This window comes from Bradysia coprophila, unplaced genomic scaffold, assembly GCF_014529535.1.
Source record: "Bradysia coprophila strain Holo2 unplaced genomic scaffold, BU_Bcop_v1 contig_324, whole genome shotgun sequence".
Taxonomy (NCBI): domain Eukaryota; kingdom Metazoa; phylum Arthropoda; class Insecta; order Diptera; family Sciaridae; genus Bradysia; species Bradysia coprophila.
Window position 1 is genome coordinate 4,165,770 of NW_023503584.1, and position 12,256 is coordinate 4,178,025.

At 36.2% G+C, this 12,256-nt stretch overlaps 3 protein-coding genes across 3 annotated transcripts; 2 read left to right on the forward strand and 1 right to left on the reverse strand.

The window, feature by feature from the left end:
- Positions 1-366: 366 nt before the first annotated feature.
- LOC119079580 (L-2-hydroxyglutarate dehydrogenase, mitochondrial-like) lies at positions 367-2,102 on the forward strand. The gene is made up of 3 exons (XM_037187570.1): positions 367-559; positions 627-942; positions 1,008-2,102. Exons 1-3 carry the CDS (start codon positions 462-464, stop codon positions 1,959-1,961), a joined length of 1,368 nt encoding a protein of 455 aa, XP_037043465.1. The 5' UTR covers positions 367-461; the 3' UTR covers positions 1,962-2,102.
- A 751-nt stretch (positions 2,103-2,853) lies between these two features.
- On the forward strand, positions 2,854-4,678 carry LOC119079581 (L-2-hydroxyglutarate dehydrogenase, mitochondrial-like). The gene is made up of 4 exons (XM_037187571.1): positions 2,854-3,005; positions 3,215-3,378; positions 3,438-3,589; positions 3,647-4,678. The coding sequence occupies exons 1-4, from the start codon at positions 2,908-2,910 to the stop codon at positions 4,586-4,588; spliced, it is 1,356 nt and encodes a 451-aa protein (XP_037043466.1). The 5' UTR covers positions 2,854-2,907; the 3' UTR covers positions 4,589-4,678.
- Positions 4,679-5,691: 1,013 nt separating this feature from the next.
- Positions 5,692-7,141, reverse strand: LOC119079582 (sorting nexin-16). The gene is made up of 4 exons (XM_037187573.1): positions 6,460-7,141; positions 6,082-6,390; positions 5,882-6,018; positions 5,692-5,812 (listed from the first exon to the last, which is right to left on the reverse strand). The coding sequence occupies exons 1-4, from the start codon at positions 6,943-6,945 to the stop codon at positions 5,698-5,700; spliced, it is 1,047 nt and encodes a 348-aa protein (XP_037043468.1). The 5' UTR covers positions 6,946-7,141; the 3' UTR covers positions 5,692-5,697.
- Positions 7,142-12,256: the final 5,115 nt, after the last annotated feature.

Here is a 12,256-nt window from a genome sequence, read left to right on the forward strand (position 1 = left end):
AGACTTGTAGGTACTTATTAAGACTGGAAAACAATCCACATTTTCGTTTTACTGTCTAACTAGGACTCACATAGTAATTTACAGTGCTACTAATTTCTATAGTGAGTCGTTTTGAGAGTAAAATCTAGACTCTTTAAATAAACGAAATCTAGTACTTCAATTTTCATTCTCTAGAATAACCTTTGTTCTAAGATTGGTCGGTTTGTGCTGAATTCGGACAGATATACAATCGCACAGCTCGAACACATATTTTCTTCGAAATTCTACTATGTTATCGACGACAATAATTTTAAATTATTCGCGTACAAATGTGTGCATGATACTGACTTGAATGATAAAACGACAGCTCAGTCCTTATCATCTCGTCAAGTTAGTGTCAATGACAACAGAGATCAACATTATTTATATTAGCCGTGTATCTTGTAGATAGTATCTCATCAGACTGTAGTATTCTAATTAAAATGACCTTCATTAAAACGGCTGTAATAACTAGTTGCGTGATTTTACAACAATACAAAAATCAGCAAATATTTTGCCAAGCTGTACGACCGGAGAATAGGTAAAACCATTTTCAACAATTTAATCTAACGAACAGTAGGTACTAAGTAAACATAATCCTCATACAGACTTGCTTGTTACGATTTGGTAGTGGTTGGTGGTGGTATTGTGGGTGTTGCCACTGCAAGAGAACTGAAAGAAAGACATCCGGGATGGAAAGTGGCAATTGTGGAGAAAGAGAATAAATTGGCCGTTCATCAAAGTGGTCACAACAGTGGAGTTATTCATGCTGGTATCTACTACAAACCAGGGTCATTAAAAGCGAAATTATGCGTGGAAGGAATGAAGCTGATGTATGAGTACCTGGATAAGAAGAACATTCCTTACAAGAAATGCGGGAAGTTAATTGTAGCAACAGATGAGACAGAAGTGGAACAATTGAACGTAAGTTTTGCATTCTTCATTCGAATTCCTCAAACTTCTAGTTCTATCTACGTGTTAATTTATAGGAGTTACATCGCAGAGGTCTGGCAAATAACGTTCCAGATCTCGTGGAAGTAGATAAAGAAGGGATTGGTAAAATTGCTCCTGGTTGTCGGGGAGTAAAAGCTTTATGGTCACCTCACACTGGAATCGTCGATTACAAATTGGTTACTGAATCGTATGCTGAAGACTTTACAAATGCAGGAGGAGAAATCTACTTGAATTTCGAATTGGATCAATTCAGCGAAAGTCAAGGGGAAAGTAAGGGGGACTCCAGTAATTATCCAATTAAACTAAATGCGAAATCTGTAAAGGACTCTACCAACGAAATTCACGCAAAGTATGTTCTTACATGCGGTGGTCTGCATTCGGATAAGCTAGCTGAATTAACAGGTTGTTCAGCTGCACCAAGAATTATTCCATTCCGCGGGGAGTATCTACTGCTATCTAAAGAAAAATGTGCGACGATTCAGACCAATGTGTATCCGGTGCCAGATCCCAAATTTCCATTCCTAGGCGTTCATTTTACGCCACGCATGGACGGTAGCGTTTGGGTTGGACCGAATGCGGTTCTTGCATTGAGGCGCGAAGGATACAGCTGGTCGGAAGTTAGTTTCGGCGAGTTATCTGAATATGTACGGTATCCTGGGTTCTTACGATTAGCAACGAAATACTGGCTTTTCGGATTAAAAGAAATGTTCCGATCGAGCCGAATCGGCTTCCAAATCGACCACGTTCAACGCTTTTATCCAGACATTAGCGTAAAGGATTTGGGACCAGGTCCGGCAGGAGTTCGAGCTCAGGCTGTCGACGAAGATGGTTCATTGGTCGATGATTTCGTTTTTGAATACGGTAAGGGAGACGGAGCAATGTCGAAACGGGTTCTTCATTGTCGTAACGCACCATCGCCTGGAGCGACGAGTTCGTTGGCTATTGCTAGAATGATTTCTGATAAGGTCGATCAAGAATTCAAAATCTAGAGCATGGATTTTTGCTTGCTGGAATTAAGTCGTTTGAAATAGGATGACGGTTACTCATGCAAATGTAAAGCAGAATCTGGTGTTGGTTGTTGGTATAATGATAAAATTGTTTATTGTGAAAATAAATTTGTTTTAAATGTACAGACTGCTGGAAGAGCTTTTGCGTTCTATTACAGCCCCGATAAAAATACATTGGCAAATGTAATTCAAACACTTAAGATATCTTACAAATTGTAGGCGGTTGGATGATACTAGCACTGAAGTATGAGGCTTATCATAAGCGCATAAAAATGAGGAAAAGTTTCACCTGTAGTTAAGTCTCCGATTCCGAATTGACTATACCCAGCGAGTGATATATTTCAACTTTAATGCCTCCTAGATTGTGGTAAAGAATCATCTCACAAAGAGCCGACCATCAATTGGCGTAAATTCCGACTATATGATCAAGCTGTACAAATAATAACGAATAGGTGATCGAGGGGGAACTACGCGAGGAAATCTTGGCGCACTATTTTTCATAGCTGTTTCCCCCTCGTAGGAGACTCACTATGTTTGGCTAAAATTCCTTATCCGATCTTCTGGGATATTCACCTACTATATGACAAAATATATATGTGGTTATGCGTCCACTTCACCCGTGGATATACTTATAGTTGAATCTCGTACAGAAAAGGCATTACTATTTTTCATGAGATGTTTTACCCAAATTTTACCATAGTTATACAGACGATTTATTGTATTTGTTCAGCTGAAACCAGAACACACTTCATTTCCTCGTTCCATAATGTTAATACTGCCAACTAAAAAATTTATTGTTGCTAAATAGTGGTTCAAACTCAGCTTTAAAAATTATAAAATTTTTGTACTGAAGGAGACGGTTTGATCAGTTGCAATTTTAGACGGTAAATACTGATTAACAGTGAACGAACTCACATCGTTAACCAAAATGCCTATCATAAAAAGGGCTATTATATCCAGTTCGGTGATTTTGTACCACTATCGAAAATATCCAGTATTTTGTCAAGTAAATCAATCACAGAAGAAGTAAGTCAATTGATCGCATACAAAGTGTTTCTAATTTACTCACAACTCGATGTAGACTTTAATTCACTTCGCGATTGAAAAACTCTTGCTTGTTTTTTGTTTGTGGGACGAATGATGTAAAAAGCTTTCAGATGATTCTTGCCCTCCGCATGGATCAATTGAAATTATTTGGAATCCAATATTTTTACTCATTTATTACTTTTGTACAGACTAACTTGCTACGATCTAGTTGTAGTCGGTGGTGGTATTGTGGGTGTTGCTACTGCAAGAGAACTGAAAGAAAGACATCTAAAGTGGAAAATAGCAATTGTCGAGAAAGAGACTAAACTGGCTGTTCATCAAAGTGGTCACAACAGCGGAGTGATTCATGCTGGTATCTATTATTATGAATTCACAGAAATAGGTCAAAATTTCTAGGTATCCATTCAATAGGTATCTACTATAAACCGGGGTCATTAAAAGCGAAGTTATGCGTGGAAGGAATGAAGCTAATGTATGAGTACCTGGATACGAAGAACATTCCTTACAAGAGATGCGGGAAGCTAATTGTAGCAACAGATGAGACAGAAGTGGAACAACTGAATGTAGTTGGCGATGAACTTTTGTGGTAATTTGTTTTCTAAACATTTCTTCAACTTTAGGAATTACATAGCAGAGGTCTGGAGAACAAAGTTCCTGACCTCGTTTTAGTTGGTAGAGAGGAAATAGGCAAGATTGCACCTGGCTGTCGAGCAGTGAAAGCAATATGGTCGCCTCACACTGGAATTGTGGACTACAAACTAGTTACTGAATCGTACGCAGAAGATTTCACGAAGGCCGGGGGTGAAATACACTTGAAATTTGAATTGAATCGAATTAGCGAAAAAGAAGCTGGAGCCAGCGATTATCCAATTAAATTGATTGCCAAAAATGCAGAGATCTCAGACAAAGAAATCCATGCAAAATATGTTCTGACATGCGGTGGCCTATATTCTGATAAATTAGCTGAAATGACAGGCTGTCCAGCTGCTCCAAGAATCATTCCATTCCGCGGTGAGTATTTATTGTTGTCACCAGAGAAAAGTTCAACGATACAAACCAACATTTACCCGGTGCCAAACTCTAAATTTACCTTCCTCGGAGTACATTTTACACCGCGTATGGACGGTAGTGTTTGGGTCGGACCGAATTCAGTTCTCGCACTAAGACGTGAAGGATACAGTTGGTCGGAGATTAGTTTCAAGGAATTATTCGAATATGTACGGTATCCCGGTTTTCTACGCTTTGCATCTAAGTACTGGCTGTTCGGCTTAAAGGAAATGTTCCGATCGAGCCGAATCAGTTTTCAACTAGATCACATTCAACGATTTTATCCCGATATCAATGTAAATGATTTAATCGCGGGACCAGCCGGCGTTCGGGCACAAGCGATTCACGAAGACGGTTCGCTGGTCGATGATTTTGTATTCGAATATGGCAAGGAGAATGGAGCGTTGTCCAAGCGTGTACTTCATTGTCGAAATGCACCATCTCCCGGTGCTACTAGTTCGTTGGCTATTGCAAAAATGATTTCTGATAAAGTTGACATGGATTTTCAGATTTAGTGGTTGGATCTGTTCAATTTTCGTGTAAAACAAAATTCTTAGCCTTGACGTAATTTGAACACTTTTCCTAGACTTTATGGATGTGGTGACCTTCTTTAGCTCTTCCTATTTTCTCGACTAAACGTTATTTACTTAATTTTACGGAAAAACAGCTGGTCCTGCAGACCCAAACTGGGCGTATTGGGCATTTCCGAAGGGTTTCTGATAGTTTTATTAAATTGAGTTTATGACTGGTCTTTTTCAAGTTTAATGGGTCTTTCGCTAAGTTTTCCGAAAGGCCTTTTAATTGCCAGTCCAGCCCTGTATTGCGGTGATCGCACCTTCATCAACTTTTCCATTCCGGGCTGGTGTCTTCACCACATTTCGCTCTCTGTACGAAACTACATTCATTTGAGTGGCTCATCGGAAAAACCTTTAACAATTTACACGAAAATACAACCACTTACGAACACACCACCATTCGAAATCCAAGTCATTACTTTCAAAATGAGGAACGACCGAATTTTTCTTTTATGTTTTTCTGTTGTCAATCGATGCAACTCTTGATTCTCAGTAAAAAAAATGTTCTTCACTGTGCCTCGAAAACGTACCATTTTTTATATCGCTCCCCAAAATCTAGTCCTTCAAAAAAAACTTTCAAATTTTCAACGATTTCCATTTTTTTGTCGATATAAAATTTAAATCTGAGCAAAAAATTGTTCTACAAAGGCAAATGCCTGCAAGAATGTCTGTAGGAGGGGTAATTAAATTTATTTAAAAAAATCCGTTCATTTTCGAGGCATGTCGTAGAACAATTTTCTGTCCAACAAAATATCGGTTTCTCATCGGCTCATTGGTACTTTATTTTAGATAACTCGTATCGAAGAACGTGATTGCGAAAACAAAATTTGTTTGTTTGTTACGCACTTTTTGAATAAACAGATTGTGATGATTGAAATACCGCAGAGTTTCATTGTAAAAATATAATATTCTCATATCAAATTCCATTATCATATGCAGTAAAATACAAAAAAAAAGTATCTGAAATACCATTTGGTATTATAGCGGTGAACTTACATTATTATTAAGATCAATATTGAATGTCATTTCGGTCGTTGAAAATGTTTTTTTTAAGTTTTGTTGTTGTTTATTGGTAAATCAGACTTTCTATTGCTGTCGGTATGTGTCTCATGCAAAATATTGTTTATGTCTTTGGAGCACTTTGAGCAATTTTCCAAGCTATTCCTGGAATGCGGACAGGTCATTCACATTTAAATAAAATTTCAAACGGAAAATACTCTGAATTTGGCATACCTCATAGCCTTCTCCATAATGTCCTTCTCCAGCAGAGCTGCTTTCAATTTCTGTTCTAACGATTCAATTGTCTGCTCCTTACCATTCAACTGAATTTTCAAATGTGTAATCGTTTCCTCTTGCGCCTCAAAAATCGCCTAAAATATTCAGCCATCAGTTTTGCAACGACGTCATTCACACGTCAGTATTCGATTACTCACTCTACACTCTTCCATGCTTTCCGAATAAGTTGGTGGCTCGTCCAGGCAGAAAAAATCTTTGACTACCTGTAAATGCTTCAGACGATCATTGCCCATAATCGAATTGACAAACAATTGCAGGCCCTGAGCACGATTGTCTAGGAATCCCGGTCCAAAGTTGTCCCCGAAAATCTTTTTCCGCGGCAATGTCAATGTTAAGCTGGGTATCATTGACTTCAGCTTATTGTTCAATCGCACAAAGTCGGTGTATCGTCGCAGTACTAGCCAACAGTCGTTTCTGAATGGATTTTCCACGCGTAGCTTGTACACCTGTAACATAGAGTTTTCGTTTTCAAATTTTACCCACAGCCCATCATCGAATCGAACTCAATTGCTTACCGTAAATCTCGCCCGTTCCTCCATCACTTCGTATCCAATTATCGGAATTCGAATGTTATTTGGATCGGCGAATCCACGATTTTGCGATTCGGATGTTGGTGAGTGTGAGGCGCTACTCCGCTCCGACATACGTCTCGATTGTTGCGACGAATTCGGCATATTTTCGGATTCACGTAACCGTTCTGCAGCCATTGTGTGATGAATGGACAGTGTTTTCAAGCAAATTTCTGATTTGGCGTTAATTGAATTAGCAAATGTTTGTTCGATAGCTGGCAATTCATTCAATGTTGACAGCTGCGACTCGGATTTGGAAATGTGTAGGGCGACGTTCTGATGTGACGCGCTTAGGCTTGGATACGAATTAGATCTTTTCTTGAGATGTGTTTGATTGTTTGATATGTGATGCTGATTGAAGGAGGGCGTCTGTTGCTTCTGTAGCTGACTGCGCGTTTGATTTTCTCTCTTTTTTATTGCACGAACTGACATTATTTGGTAAATTATTTCACTTTTTTCGGACACTCTGTATTATAAACTATGTCATGACGAGGAATCAGTTGCACCGAAATTCGTTTGTTCGATGCACATATCTGCGTGCAAAATTAGAACAAGGAATTGAAAGTCAGAAGTATACAAAAAAAACAACAAAAATATTGCAATTAAAATGTGTCATCGACACCAGCTGATGAAGGAAAATGTCCCAATGGTCCCAATGACAAATTTTACAAGCTCTGTCAGAGACATGACTTCCATCACGAGCGCGCGAAAATATGAATTTGAAAAAGACTGTCTTAGAAACCGTGATAGATTTTTTTAATGTGTATGAGGGAACAGATTTGGATTAGTCTACGGGAAAATATTAACAGAGCTTCATACGAAGGGCTATTTTACACATTAGAGCATAGCATATTAGCATAGCCCCAATCAAAAGTTGATCAAAACACATCAGGTTACTCTCTGTGAAAATGATCTACTTCATTAATTGGGAATCAAATTACCAAGCGAGCCAATCTTAATCTATATATCTACCAAACTAAAGAATCTTTAAATGCAGATGTTTAATGGAATAATTTTTCTGTGGTGTGGAAATGGGATCGTGATCAGGGCGTTTCCAAAAAGTGTCCCTAAAAAGTCATCAATTTGGATATCATTTTTTCTGATCATTTCAAAACTCAAAACTCATTAGGACGCTAGAACCTTATATAGCTGCTCCTTATTTTTGCCGGCCGGCCAGGATCCATCCAGATGAACCAAGTTTTCTTCGGTCTTATAAAGTCTCATCCTGGCGCTCCTACATAGTCTTAGTTCTAGAAACTGGACATTTTATATGTTTTTGCCTATTTTATCGAATAACTTTTGGAATGATGACTTTTTTGACGCTGCCAAGGTCAGATCTAAGAAACACGTGACGTCATTTTGATCCACTGTCTTCCCTGTTCTAGAACTTTGGAACAATATTAATAATAGAGGTTATAGTAGAAATCACGTTTAAAAATTTATTTTCATTAGAAGCTAAACGACAGCGGAATTACGCAATCTCCTGGACATGTTTTTATCACAAAATCCAATGTTATATACTATTGGGATTTTAGGGACTTTTAAAGACAAATTGAAGATGGACAAGAATATTCAGAGAATTTAAAATATTTCAAATAAATAAAATCTATTAAAAAGCGAATGAAAATTACCTAAAATTAGGTGTAATTGATCGTACCCTGCTTTGACGTAATCGATGAATTATGTCATCTGTTATCGGCAACGATATGATAAAAATGAGCGACAATTTTTTTTCTGTTCGGTCTTACATGGCTTTATTTTCTTACACACGCGGAATTCTGAAAACCGACATATTTTCCTGCTTTTGTGTTTTACGCGAGTTCTTGATTTCTCCCTTTAAAAATACATGCAAAAATCACAAAACATTGAAAAAACACAAAACTGAAAATGTGTCGGTTTTCAGAAATCCGTAAGTGTAAACTTTAAGATCAAAAGAAGTAATAGATTCGCTAGTAATATACCTGGCGTCATATTTAAACTTAAAGAATAAAATGGGTATCAGGATGTTACCCTGTTAGGGATGGGAGGCGTTCAAAATTATCGATAATATCAATCGAAAGAAATTATCGATAATCGATTAATCATGTCGTTATCGATAATTTAATAATTATCGATAATTATCAAAATATCGAAATTCGATAATTATCAAAATATCGATATTTTGATATTTATCTGAAAATTCATGATAATATACCGATATATCGGAATATATCGATAAATATCGGATTTCCGGACCGAAATATCGATATATCGAATTATCGATATCTTGATAATTATCAAAATATCAATAAAATGATAATTTTCGATAAAAAAAGTCGATAATTATCGATTATCGATAATTGATAATTATCGATAATTGATAATTATCGATAATCATTTTCATTATCGCCCATGCCTATACCCTGTTACATACGGTTAATCATATGCTATCTATAACGACTACAAAAATAATGACAAGCTGTGGGTAATATGGTCCTTCATATAGTAAAATGCATGTTAAAAAAATTGAAGCACAAGAATTGAAATCAAGCGACTAAAAATACTTTGATAGATGGAAGTAATAGACCTGATAATAATACTGGTCATATGATTGCCGTCTGTAAAAGGTTAATAGTCCTAATGAGTAGGTCCTTAGTTTAAAAATTACACCCAGAAAAAGAAAATTCATACAATACTCCGGGTATGTGTAAAATTCTTCGGAAAGGTGGAATATACTTCATTAATGTATATGATATATGGACAATGTCTTCTATACGTGGAACACGTTGAAAACGTAGTTACGTATTTCGATTGTCAGATTAGAATATTCATGTGTTACGTATTGTGGTGATACACGTGGAATATGAATAACTTACGAGTGGGACGGAAGCTAAACGCACATCAAGTATGCTAAACGCACATCAAGTATGCTAAACGTATATAGTGGATGCTGGTCTCAGACATTAAATTTGGATCATATTTATATTTCTTAACACGAAGAAGATAAACGACAAAAAAAATATTTCAGTAAATTAGAAAAATTCTCGTTAAAATACTTTCATTTTTTATTAAGTAATTTCATTTTGATAAAAAGTGTCCATAGCTATCTTGCCATCAAGTTGTAGCTAATTACGCGTGCTTTATGAACTGCAATTCAATTATGTTAAAAAACGACATATCACCATTATTGTGCGCAACGTTATAACGTGCTCTGCGTAACTTATACGCCAAACACGTTTATGGCTTTCAAAGTACGCTTCAACAATACGAAATGTCCACCAACACTACTGTACTGCTACATTAGAAAGATCGTTGGCTCATGATTAAGAGGTCCCCGGTTCAATTCCCAAAGAAGTCAATTTTTAATTTAAAGTATTTGTTACCAATGACTACTAAAATGTATAATAACTACTATAAACTGGTTAATATGGTGTAAATCGTAGGTAAGTTCAATAAAATTCATATTTTTAAATCTCTGTCAAAGCGAAATACGTCTCTTACGTATTATATTCGAGCCCGCTGTATAACTACCTTACCACACTTTTTAACAGGTGGCACGAAGGATATACGCATAGCACGTAAGAAATTTCGCTCAGTGTAGGACAGTAGGAAAGAAACTTTCAATACCTCAAGTAACACAACGTCTAACTATAACAACTACAACTCTGCTTAGATAATTCCGAAATTTTTGTTTCTATTTGGCTGCTTTTGAGTTTTCTCTCTTCATCACAAACTTACTTTTACTGTATGGTGAATAGTAGTCAGCGTAATTTATAATTGTTTCAATTAAATTAAAAAGAAAAAAAATATTTTGTATTCATTTACTTAACCTTATGGTACTGACTGCTATAACACGATAACTTAATTTCAGTTTCTTTTCAAGAGCCATTTAATGCAACCAAACTATTTTATGCACATTACTTTGAATTCTGAATTCAATGAGTAGCTACATGCGTGCTCGTCAAAATCAATTTATACATTTTATGATAACCAGGACAGTTTAGAGCTGAGCGATCGAACAATGACCACACGCAATCGGATTTAAAATGTACGTACTCAACACACTCCAAGCAAAAGTGCTTTGATTGACACCTGACAAACAGAGTACTATTTTGTCTGAAATTGTATCCCCACTCTTTTTACAGTGGAAAATTTTGTATGGAGTCCTGTCAAGTTTCAGTACCCTATTTAGAGAGTACCACTTTTGCTTGAAGTGCGTTGACATATCTAGATTTTCACTGATGAGGCTAAAGTTAAATTGAGAAGCGTATGCATTACTGATAACACCATCAATACTGAATGGGTGGTATTAACCCCATTTCACACAAATACTTAACCTTTCAGAAGCGGCATGTCATCGATGGAAAATGTCGATCATCGATGTTATTCAGAATGCATGTTCAATCGAATGAAGTAAAAGATGTTGTGTTAATTGTTCTATGGGGGTACGCTTCCTGACGCCAAAATATTGAAATATTCTTATTCGGAGCATAAAATTTGTAAAAACTTTTGGTATGTCAATTTTTAGGTCATCATATCAAGTCCAAATTAATTACACTCGCACAGCTTCATTAAATTTGGATATATACAGATATAACAGCTACACAACTCTTCATACAAATTTTTGTCATACAAAACATCAAATATAAAAATCAAATTAATGCAAAAGACGGAAGAATCATTTCATTCAGCTTTTTTACAGTTCTATTTAAGAAACTTGATGAATACTGAAAGAAGAGAACGTCTCTTTTAAAACACTTTCAATTGGCATTAATGTTCCTTTATTGACTCGTCAACCATAAACGACCGCTTTCAGCACCAAAAGACAATAGCAAAACAGTATTTTTAGTAATCCAAGTATAGTACTTGGCAAATGCATGTAAGGATGTAGCGGTTTTAAATGTCTTATTTCTTGTAAGGCTCAGCCGGAAATACACTCAACTCAGCTGGTCCATCTGACCATTTTTTTAAAGAAAAAAAATTTTCAAACTTTAATTTTGTGCTACCGCCAGATCGATTTTTAAAAATTTCGTCGGTTTCGGTCCACGTCGCAAATATGGATTTTTTACGGTCGGCTCAGTGTACATAAAAAGTTGGGTCCATATGGTAATCTAATCTCCAGACTTCACAGATTATTTTACAAAAAAGATCGAGTCTTTTTTTGAGTTCGTGACTGATTGTCAAAGTTCACCGATGGTGATTTGGAGACTTTAATCTCGCTACAAAATTTGATGAAAATGTGCAAAAATGTAAATTAAACGTTAAATATGCAAAATGGACCGCTGTGAGTCAAGCAAAACATCTGATTTGATTTGGGATATCTGAATTTGATATTTATCTGACAAAAAGTTGTGATTTTGGTACATGGAATATTGGCGACGAAAGTCAAATCAATAATTTTTTTAGCTTAGAATGTGTTCTGACAATACGAAACCTTTAATATTAAACGTTTTCTAAGACCACAAATTAGAGATACCACTGTTCGTTGCTGGTATTGAAATCGTATCGTAATCGATCCTATACCACACTTAAAGCATAAAAATCATAAAATGAGCTGATAAATCGCATTTCTCAGATGCGCCACATTATGACATCATTGATATGCTATCATATCGTGCTTATTTTAGCACATAATAGGCGAAGTAATAGTTGGAAGGTTAGAATGGAAAAACTAAAAAAATTAAGAGGAAAAGACTTGTTAAATAATTAGTTTTGTGTTTGCATAGTAATAAGACGTCGTTCGTACTTGTACATGCTCGAATTC